At 34.0% G+C, this 11,890-nt stretch overlaps 1 protein-coding gene across 2 annotated transcripts; it reads right to left on the reverse strand.

Annotated features, from left to right (window-relative positions):
* LOC18586628 lies at positions 6,464 to 10,246 on the reverse strand. 2 transcript variants are annotated; one of them, XM_018128588.1, is made up of 2 exons: positions 9,974 to 10,246; positions 6,464 to 7,412 (listed from the first exon to the last, which is right to left on the reverse strand). In XM_018128588.1, the coding sequence occupies exon 2, from the start codon at positions 7,393 to 7,395 to the stop codon at positions 6,931 to 6,933; it is 465 nt and encodes a 154-aa protein (XP_017984077.1). In that variant the 5' UTR covers positions 7,396 to 7,412; positions 9,974 to 10,246; the 3' UTR covers positions 6,464 to 6,930. The 2 variants fall into 2 exon arrangements, with proteins under 2 accessions (XP_017984077.1, XP_017984076.1); XM_018128587.1 differs by having other exon boundaries at positions 6,465 to 7,445.

Here is an 11,890-nt window from a genome sequence, read left to right on the forward strand (position 1 = left end):
ATCAATTGCTGATAGAAACTTGTCACAATTAGAGGAAGAAATTGTAATTCACACCCCTTTAGGAGAAAAGCTAGTTAGAAACAGTTGTTATAGAGACTGTGGGGTAAGGGTAGGCGAGGAAGAATTTAGGGGTGACTTAATTCCTCTAAAGATCCTGGATTTTGATCTAATATTAGGTATGGACTGGTTAACTGCACATCGGGCGAATGTGGATTGTTTTCGAAAGGAAGTTATTCTCTGAAATTCGGAAGGAACAGAGATTGTGTTTGTAGGGAAACGCCGAGTATTACCGTCCTGTGTAATCTCAACCATCAAAGCTTCGAAATTAGTGCAGAAAGGGTATCCGACTTATTTGGCATACGTAATTGATACTTCAAAGGGGGAACCTAAGTTAGAGGATGTCCCGATAGTAAGTGAGTTTCCTGATGTATTTCCTGATGATTTACCGGGACTGCCTCCTGATCGAGAGCTTGAGTTCCCTATTGATTTACTTCCAGGTACCGCACCTATTTCTATCCCTCCATATAGAATGGCTCCGGCAGAGTTGAAGGAGTTGAAAGTACAATTGCAAGAGTTGGTGGACAAGGGTTTTATACGCCCTAGTATATCTCCATGGGGAGCACCGGTTTTATTTGTGAAAAAGAAAGACGGTACACTTCGGTTATGTATCGATTACCGACAGCTTAACAGAATGACCATTAAGAACAAGTATCCGTTACCGAGGATTGATGATCTTTTCGATCAATTACAGGGAGCTACAGTGTTTTCCAAGGTTGATCTAAGGTCTGGGTATCATCAGTTGAGGATTAAAGAACAGGATGTACCCAAGACAGCGTTCAGGACTCGGTACGGTCATTATGAGTTCTTGGTCATGCCTTTCGGGTTAACTAACGCACCGGCAGCTTTTATGGATCTCATGAATAGGGTGTTCCACCCTTACTTGGACAAGTTTGTTATTGTGTTCATTGATGACATACTGGTTTACTCGAGAGATAATGATGAGCACGCTGCCCACTTGCGTATAGTATTACAAATTTTGAGGGAAAGACAGTTGTATGCAAAGTTTTCGAAGTGTGAGTTTTGGTTACAGGAAGTGGTATTCTTGGGACACGTAGTATCGAGAACTGGAATATATGTTGATCCTAAGAAAGTAGAGGCAATTTTACAATGGGAGCAACCTAAGACAGTGACGGAGATTCGTAGTTTCCTCGGATTAGCCGGTTATTATCGGAGGTTTGTTCAGGGGTTTTCCTTAATAGCAGCTCCTTTGACCCGTCTAACTCGTAAGGGAGTTAAGTTTGTGTGGGATGATGTTTGTGAGAATCGATTTCAGGAGCTAAAGAACCGGTTAACCTCCGCTCCCGTTTTAACACTTCCTGTTAATGGTAAGGGATTTGTAGTATATAGTGATGCCTCAAAGTTGGGGTTGGGGTGCGTATTGATGCAGGATGAAAAAGTTGTGGCTTATGCTTCTAGACAGCTAAAGAGGCATGAAGCAAATTACCCTACCCATGATTTAGAGTTAGCAGCAGTGGTGTTTGCTTTAAAAATCTGGAGGCATTACTTGTATGGTGAGCATTGTCGGATATTTACGGATCACAAGAGTTTAAAATATTTGCTCACCCAAAAGGAGCTTAATTTGAGGCAAAGGCGATGGTTGGAGTTGATAAAAGATTATGACTTGGTGATAGACTATCATCCGGGAAAGGCGAACGTTGTAGCTGATGCCTTAAGTCGTAAGTCTTCATCGTCTTTAGCAGCACTTCAGAGTTGTTATTTTCCAGCATTAATAGAGATGAAATCTCTTGGGGTCCAGTTGAGAAATGGTGAGGATGGATCCTTATTGGCAAACTTCATTGTGCGACCTTCGTTACTTAATCAGATCAAGGACATTCAGAGGTCTGATGATGAGTTAAGAAAAGAAATTCAAAAACTGACCGATGGGGGAGTCAGTGAGTTCAAATTTGGAGAGGATAACGTCTTGATGTTTAGAGATCGAGTTTGTGTTCCTGAGGGAAACCAGTTGAGACAAGCGATCATGGAAGAAGCCCATTCATCTGCCTATGCATTACATCCCGGAAGCACCAAGATGTATAGGACTATCAGGGAAAATTATTGGTGGCCGGGTATGAAGCGAGACGTAGCAGAATTCGTAGCAAAGTGTCTCGTATGTCAGCAAGTTAAGGCGGAGCATCAGAGGCCAGCAGGTACACTTCAGTCTTTACCTGTTCCCGAGTGGAAATGGGAGCATGTAACTATGGATTTTGTTTTGGGATTGCCGCAGACACATAGAGGAAAGGATGCGATTTGGGTGATCGTAGATCGGTTGACTAAGTCCGCTCACTTTTTAGTTGTCCATAGTATATACTCTATTGAGAAGCTAGCTCAGCTTTATATAGATGAGATTGTGAGGCTACATGGAGTTCCCGTTTCTATAGTGTCAGATCGAGATCCTCGATTCACTTCTCGATTCTGGCCGAAATTTCAAGAAACTCTCGGAACCAAATTGAAATTTAGCATTGCTTTTCACCCACACACGGATGGTCAGTCAGAGAGGACTATCCAGACCTTGGAGGATATGTTATGGGCTTGTGTCATTGACTTTATTGGGAGTATGGACAGACATTTGCCATTGGTGGAGTTCGCGTATAATAACAGTTTTCAGTCTAGTATTGGGATGGCACCATACGAGGCTTTGTATGGAAGGAAGTGTCGAACTCCGCTTTGTTGGGATGAAGTGGGTGAAAGAAAGTTAGTGAGTGTGGAATTGATCAAGCTAACTAATGACAAGATCAAGGTTATACGAGAGAGGCTAAAGGTAGCCCAGGATAGGCAGAAGAGCTATGCAGATAAACGGAGAAAAGACTTGGAGTTTGAGATCGATGATAAAGTTTTTCTTAAGGTTTCTCCTTGGTAAAGGTAATAATTTGAATACTTTGAAGTATTAAATCTTATTGATTATACTATCATGATAAATTATGGTGTTTTATTGGATAATGAAAGGTGTGATTCGATTTGCGAAGAGGGGAAAGCTCAACCCGAGATATATTGGACCATTCCGAATCATTGAAAGGATTGGACCAGTGGCTTATCGGTTAGAATTACCTCCGGAGTTAGATCGGATCCACAACGTTTTCCATGTCTCCATGCTTAAGAAATATGTACCAGATCCCTCTCACGTCCTCGAAGCACCTCCGATCGAGTTGCATGACGATTTGAAGTTCGAGGTACAACCTGTGAGTATCTTGGATCGAAAGGATCGAGTACTGAGAAACAAGAGTATTTCAATGGTCAAAGTGTTGTGGAAAAATGCTCGAATGGAGGAAATGACATGGGAAGTAGAGCATCAGATGAGGAACCAATACCCGCATCTATTTGTCGAATCTGGTAAGTGAAATTTTGAGGTCAAAATTTTATTTTAAGGGGGGTAGAATTGTAAAACCCGACCCTATAAATACATGTCATGACATACATGCATTGAGTAGCATGTTATTACGCTAGAAAAGCACCTAAGAATAGACGAAACCTGATATTGTACCTAACGGTACACTTAAATTGATTTAACCTCGAACTAGTTCAAATAGGAATTGTAGGATGAAATTTAATATTTTATAGTCCAGGAATGACTAAAAATGATTGTTCGGAGTTCGAGGGTTCATTTGGGGTAAAATTAGAAATTTTGATATTCAAGGGCAAAATCGTCATTTTGCCACCTAAGATAATAATTTGATCATGGAGTGAAATTTTTGACCAAGATTAACTATTTGGAGTATAATTTAATGATAGGAAGTGAAAAAGTTTAATTCTGGTGATTTTTGGAGTGTAGGGGCAAAATCGTAATTTTGCCACCCACGGACAAAATTTGAGATTTTGAGAGAATTTAGATCAAATTTGACAAATTGGAGAATGGTATGAGTATAAGGGATGAAAAATATGTCTATGGGCAATTTTTCAATTTTTGGGGCAAAAATGTAATTTTTGACTTTTACGGGGGCAAAAGTGTAAATTTCAAAAATTACTCCACCGAGACTTTGGATGAGTCTGAGAATTTTATCTAAGCTATGAATATATGAGACAAGTGTATGGTGAAAATTTGGAAACAAATGGATGAAATTTTAAAAATGGGCCAATGGGAAAGTGACATGTGGCATTTTTTAATGATATAATATTATTTTAATGAAAAGTCAGCCCATTTAAACCCAAATTTTAAGTGCTGGCCGGCCATAAGGAAGAACAAGAGAGGAAATAGAGAGGAAAGGAAGAAAAAAAGAAAAACCAAAGAGAAACAAGAAAATTCAAAGGGAAATTCGCGGTTTTCGACCGTTTACGCGTCTAACGGTAAGATTTTTCGATTTTAGCTTGATTTCTACCTTTCCTATGCCTTTATTTCCATTTAGCATGCTTGAGGAGAGAGATCAAAAAGTGATATCAAGGGCTGGACGAAATTCTAGGGGAGAGAAATTGAAATTTTTAGGTTTTGATTTTTAGTTAAATTGATAGTTTTAGTTAGTTAAATGTGTTTAGAAATTAAATTGGGCAAGAAATCATTAAATTTTCACAATACCCACTCTTGGCTGGATGCTCAATGCTGTACAATGATGATGAATTGATTTTATTCTAAGGGAAATGAAGAGAAAATGATGAAAAACGATTAAACGTGATAGAAAAACAAAGTAGAAAATTAACCGAGTTAATGTCCCATTTTTGGCCGAATTTTCCAAGGAAGGGAGTGAGCTGATTTTGTTGTTTTTAGAAGGTTATTGGCTGATATTTAATGGTTAGAAATGTTGGAGAGAGAATGGGATGATTTAGAGCTAAAATGGAGCGCGTTAGCAATTTATCGGGCAAAGTGCCAAAAATAGGTTAATACCGCGTTTAAGCCGTTTTAGGCTATTGCATTTCATACCATGCATTAGTATAGGATTTAAGTTAATTATATAGTGATTTAGCATCAATGTGATGAATTGTGTAAATTTTTGTAATGTGTCTAGGAGGAGAGCCTTCCGGAAAAGGCAAAGAAGTCGTACCCGACGAGTAGTGATCGGGGCGCTTAGAAAGCTTTTAGTTTGTACAAACGGTGAGTAAACTTATTATTATTGTAAATTATCTAGAGTTTATTTTAAATGCCCTTTATGTATTTTATGAAATGAGAACGAGATTAAAACGGGATTTTTGATGTTTTAGGAATAAATGTGACAAATAAAAATATATTGTATTGATTATGAAATTGAGTAATTGGAGGCTACAAATTGACTTGAAAAATATATATTTTCCTAGGAATGGCTTATGAGAAATGAGTATATGTGGCTATATTTTGTGAATGCATTGGGAAATTTATGTAAGTTGTTTTACTATGCAGGCTGGATAAATAAATAAAAGCCACGTTATACTGTCGAAATTTTATTAAAATTGGTGGGTTAGTCACTGCAGTGACGGGTTTCCGTGGACTGCCTATTAGAGGGGCACGGTAAACCCAGTTATATAGTTACTCCGGTTGTAGAGGCGAGGAGGGTAACTCCTGGGGTAGTATTAGAGCTCACTTCACGTCGAACCCCCACGTGAATGTGTAACTCGGCCAACGCCAAGGAACGGCTGGTTTTTAAAAATAAAAATGTGTTTCACGTGTGAATATTTTAACACCCTTGGCGGACTCGGTTAGATGCCTCGGCCAAGGTATCCCCGAGGATTAGTTTTGGCTTGAGCCTTGTTTTAATAAAAGACATAAGCCTTAACAACTATTTTGGTAAATTACAAATATTTTATGGTTTAAGAAATAAATTGAAAACATTATGAAATGGGTTGAAATTTGTTGTTTAAACTTGCCTCCATTTTACTCGCCTTTAGATATTTATGATAATGTCTGTTTACTCATTGGGATTGCAAAATCTCACCCAACTCCTTTCCACCCATTTCAGGTTCAGTATAGACTGTAGATAGCTGATCTCATCGAGGACTACCATTGGATCTGCATTTTCCAAACCGTAGGTTCACAGTCCTCTTTACTTTTGTTTATTCGGGGGCCCTCTTGTTATTGTAAATTAAATTAAATATTTTGGCTTACTGTATTTCAGTATGTATAAATTTATTTAGCTTTTACGCTATAAAAATTATTCACGTATAACTCTATAAATATTGTTTTATAAGAAAATAGAATATTTTCCTTAATATTTCTTTTATTTTCTTATTATATTCAAATAACCGTAATTTCGTTTTAAATGAAGATTTTAGACTTTTAAACTCATTTTGAATATGAACTATGTGTTTTGTACTTGTATATTACATTTTAGCCAGTTTCGAAATTTTTGAAAAAAAAATGACCAAAATACCCTTGTGTGGCGAAAATTTTATTTTGATTGTTTTTTATCTAAAATAGTGTATATTCTTTAAAAACTAGATATTTAACAACGATTGCTCACAGAAAAGGAAAAAAACTGATATGTAAGCCTTGCGAGGTTGCGGTTGGCATTCCGGATAATGAGTGTTAATCAGGGACGTTGCGACGATTGTCATGGGCCTGAGAGAGGTTCCGGGTCGTGACAAATCGTTTCGCCAATCGGTGCCATATAAAGCCTTTATAGCATCATAGCGTGAAACCTTTTTTTCTGCTGATAAAGCATATTGACGAGCATCTTCAATGTTGTACAAACGAACTACTCTCATCTCGTCTCTAATAAAATGATTTAAACCAGCAAAATAACGAGAAGTAATTTATCCGTTACTCTCAGCTAAACCAACTCGAATTGATAGGTTATTGAACTTTAATGTACACTCCTCAACGGTCATGTTATTTTGCCTTAAACAATAAAACTTTTCATATAATTCCATAGTATAATCAGCAGGTAAAAATTACTTTCGTAATTTGCTTTTCATGTGCTCTCAAGTGCTGATTTTAAGCTTACCTTGTCGTGCACGTTGCTCTTCAACTCTCTTTCACCATTGAAGTGCAGTACCCTTCAATTTCAACTTCACAAATAATACTTTTCGATTTTCTGCCATAGGTTTCCATTCAAAGTAATTTTTCAAACTAGCTTCCCAATCCAAATATTCCTCCGCATGAAATTTCTCATGAAAATCAATTACTTCGATCCTGATTCCTCCACCGTTTAAATCAAGAGCATATAATAATCGACCCTTCAATCCAACTCTTGCCGCTTGATTTACGGGTACATCTTCATGAAAGGGGTTCTCGTTCTCAAATTCATCATCATCCTCGAGATTGTGAATCTCAAAAGGGTTATGGTCACCTTTCGGATTCTCCATTCGGGCTTCCACTAGTTCCTGAAGCTGCAAGGCTTGCATAGCCCAGGTCAAGTCATCAATCATTCTCCGCATCTTTACCAACTCAGCTTGTTGGGGCTGATTGCCTCTACCTCGACCTCTGCCTCGACCAACCATAGTCTCCTAGCGCAAATCTTTATAGGATAGTAAGATCATTTGCTCTGATACTACTTGATGTAGTCGAAAGGTTTAAGGCAATTAGAACTCAACAATTATGGCTAGAATAGGGTTGATTGTGTTGGAACAATAGAAAGATAATTGAATTTTTCAAAAAAACCTCTTGAATAAATATTCATAATAACAAAAGATAATAATAATAATCTTCTATCTAAGATCACCTATTTATAATAGCTAAGATAAATCCTAATCAAATAGTAATCCTAATCCTAATCCTAAATAAAGACTTAAAAGTACTAAAATTCTAATAAAGATAGAAAAAAAAATCTCAAACTAAATAAAATAAAAAAAATAAAATCCTAAACTAACGAAAATACTAAATAAAATAGAATTCTTGATGCGCATGCATCAAATAGTGCATAAGCGAATGGAATGACAGAGGGGCACACTGTACTATTGCTCCAGTTTCTTCACAAGTAGAGAGATATTACCGCCTCCACATCAAAAGATAGGAAAGCTGACCAGCATTGTTTAGGTACAAGGTACCAATCCATAACCACAATTGACAAACAAAATCAACAAAGGCCAATAAAAAGCTTTTACAACAAGACAAAGAATTCCTCTTTAAAGTTTTGCTCCCCATCTTCTAGGTGATATTCACTAAAGTTTAATGTTATCATAAGCAAAAAAATTACACTCTAACTTGTAACTACTCTTCAACAAGCCATTTGTGAGACTAAGCTATCCAATTATTAACTTATATATCCTCATTGAACATTTTAGCGATAAGATTAACCGTTGTAGATCAATTTTACCATTTATCTTTGAATAGATATAATTTTTATTCTAATTTTTATAGGTAAAATGTATTCTACAAAATATTTTAATTTTTTTAAAAATTTTTGAACAAAATAAAAAAATATAATGTTAAAATTGTACATGTTCATAGATAAGTAATAATTTTCATCCATCAATTTTAAGTAAAGTAATAAATTTGGATCTTATTTCAACTTTTTAACTTTATTAGTAGAGTAACAAAATGTTTTTTTTTTAAATGGCAGTATATTGAGGATGAAGAATAAAGTCACACAGGGAGTGGACTCCATTCCAAGATCACAGAACTTCAATACAAAATAAAAACAAGCTGCCCAGAACACAAAGAGGCAGTAATAACAAAGTCCAATCATAACAAAGTAAAGCAAAACAAAACACAAAACAACCTTAACAGACATCGAAGTAGAGTAACAGAATTGACATAGGTTTTATTAGACTATACTTGGAAAAATTTATAAATTAATATGATTTTTAAATGGACCTATGAGAATAATGTAACAGTACTGCTTAATATTATTCTCCCTTTTGAACTTAGTTTAAACCACTACAAAAAGAGTTTTCAACTCTTATACATAATCACAATTAATTAATTAATCTAATACTATGATGATTTGCCAAAAAGTAATCATTTTTAACTTGATTATTTCAAATTGAACTATTATGCGTTGATTGTGAAATTTGGATCACATCTATGAACAATTCAAAACTAGAATTTAGGCATATATAGTTGTTAGTTGAAGGCATATAATTAGGAAATTTATTATGGTTTAATAAAAAATTTTAGTATATGTTGTCATTTTTGACAAGTTTGAAAGAAAATTATGCAATTTCAAGTGAATAAAGCTAGAAGGGTCATGCAATTTGGGAAAAGAAAATTAAGGGAATTGGCAATTTTTTGTGAATAAAGAATCACTCAGTCATTCCTATATATATAAGTTTTATCCTCTATTAATTTGAAAGTTTTTAGATGCTCTAAGCAATGCTAGGATAAATCAGGCTTTGGCTAATTGACAAGTTTTACACAAAAATTATATTTTAAGTTATTTTTTGTATTTAATATTTTAAAATTCAAGTCATTTAAAATGAATCCTTATCAATTTAATTAATAAGCTAATTTTAATTATGATATGATATCACAAGAATATGGTATGATATCACAAGGGCGGAACCAGCACAACAAACCAAAAAAAGGCAACAAAAATACAAAAACCAGGCAATCACAGATAGCTAACCAGCCAAGCAAGAGAGCCAAACAGCTGAAGGACCAAAAAACCAGTAGCAAGTATAGCTCAAAGACAAGAATAGATAACAAAAATAGTGAAGGAGACAGAACAGCAGAACACTCTGAGAAAGGAATGAAAGCAGAGAGAACAATAACAACAAAAGGAGACGAGAAGGTCGACACCAACGCACATATCATCCCCAGAAAAACTAGTAGCGCTCAGCAAAGAAGAAGGAAAAGGCCATGGTGAGAATGAAAACCGGGAGGAGACATAGCAGCCACAACAAAAGAACACAGGAAAAGTAGACAAAAAATGAGCCGCAGATAGAAAAAACCAAGCAGAAAAAGTAGAGAATTAAACATTAATAATCAGCAAATCATTGACTCTATCAACATCAACGCAGCAAAGGAAAAAAAACCAAGACAGCAGAGAAAAAAAAAACCAACATCAATAGGATCATGGCAGCAAAGAGAGAAAACAAGACATGGAAAGGCTAAAGCAAACAAAACCAAAACAAAAACCTTAAGCTTTGGGCCTTAAAGATCGAAATTGCAGAGGAAATGGAGAGTTTGGAAAGAAGTTGCAGTCGGCATATCAGAGCAAAGCAAGCTTCAGCCGATAAAGGAGCTTCAACCGTCATTCGGCATGGAAAGAGGGGTAAGGGTCAAGGGCTTCCGATGAGAGGGGGATTTGACTAAAAATTAGGGATTTGGGATTTGGGGATCTGACTTCAGCAATATATTTTAGAATGTTTAATTTTGCGTTAGACCATAGTCTTTAGAGAATGTTGAATCGGTGGTGAAGTTGGTAAAGGCATATTTAATTTTTTATCACACACAAGTTTAAGTCCTTATATCAACAGTATTTAAATATTTTATATTTTATTAATAATAATAAACTTTTGTTATATTCATATTAAACTTTATTGTATAAACTACAAAGATTACAAAAATAATATCTTTAGATAATCATAATATATTAGACATTAATGTATAATATAATATATTTAATATTATTAATTGTAAATAAAATCAATATCACTTTATTGTGTATATATGAAATAACACAAATTATATGTAACATAAAATGTTATATATTACACAGTTTGTATAAATAACAACTAACGATAACTAATATGTTATAAAAATTAAGGAGATAATTAATAAAATTAATTATTAATTGTAGTTATATAACTTGAAATTTACTATAAGTTAAGTAATGCTTATGTATAAATTAAATATATGTATATTATAAGTTTAACCCTAAACATTACTATATATAACTATAATAATTATAACATATTAATACGTAGAATATTTACTATCATATATTAATATTAACATTAAGTTATATCATTTAAAATATATATAACTTGTAATTTCATATTAATATAGGTTTATAAATATATATATAGTTAATATTAAATTTCTATAATTATCATTTGTATAAGTACATATAACAAACTAATTAATATATTTTAAGTATATTATTAATTAATTAGTTTACTATCATTTTTCTTTGTAATTTATATTAACTAATATTAGTACATCAAGTACTATTAATTTTGTATAACTTATATATATAGTTATATGTTTATAAATACCCATGATTTCAATTATTAAAATTATAATATGAAACTAATGGCAAAGGATGACACACTTAAAGTAGTATTAGAATTACCCAATATGAATATGATCAATGTAAAGCATGATGTTGTAATGTTATATATAATTGCAAAATTTGTATAATTAATGACTAATTGTAAACAATATATATGTTATGAAAACTAAAGTTGTCAAACCCTGCTTTGTAAAATAATTATAATGTCATTCACATGCTCGATAGAATGTTTGTATATTTAGGAAGTTTAAAAAATCGTTAAAAGACGATATTGCCCCTAATGGTACCATTGAGTTGATTAAGCCTCGAACTAGTTCAAATAGGAATTTTAAGGTGAAATTAAGAGTTTCACAGTTCAGGGATGACTCAAAATGGTAATTCGGAGTTCGAGGATCAATTCAGAGTCAAATCAAAATTTTCACTATCTAGGGGCAAAATCGTAATTTTTTCACCCACGGAAAAATTTTGAGATTTTGAGAGAATTTAGATCACATTTGATAAATTGGAGAATGGTATGAGTATAAGGGATGAAAAATATGTCTATGGGCAATTTTTCAATTTTTGGGGTAAAAACGTAATTTTTCACTTTACGAGGGCAAAAGTGTAATTTTTAAAAATTTGCTCCACCAAAACTTTAGAAAAGTCTAGAAATTTTATGGAAGACATGGATAAGTGAAGAGGATTGAGTGGTAGAAAAAGAAAGTCAAAAAGATGGCTAGAAAAAAATAAAATAATAAAATATTCAAAAGGTAAATAAAATAATAATATTTTATTAAGCCTATTAAAAGGCTTGAAAATTCCAGAATTCTTCATTGGGA

This window comes from Theobroma cacao, chromosome 10 (assembly GCF_000208745.1).
Source record: "Theobroma cacao cultivar B97-61/B2 chromosome 10, Criollo_cocoa_genome_V2, whole genome shotgun sequence".
Classification (NCBI taxonomy): domain Eukaryota; kingdom Viridiplantae; phylum Streptophyta; class Magnoliopsida; order Malvales; family Malvaceae; genus Theobroma; species Theobroma cacao.

Excerpts from the sequence above, each read along its gene's own strand:
- LOC18586628 (XM_018128588.1), bottom strand. The coding sequence starts at position 7,395 with ATGGTTGGTCGAGGCAGAGGTCGAGGTAGAGGCAATCAGCCCCAACAA.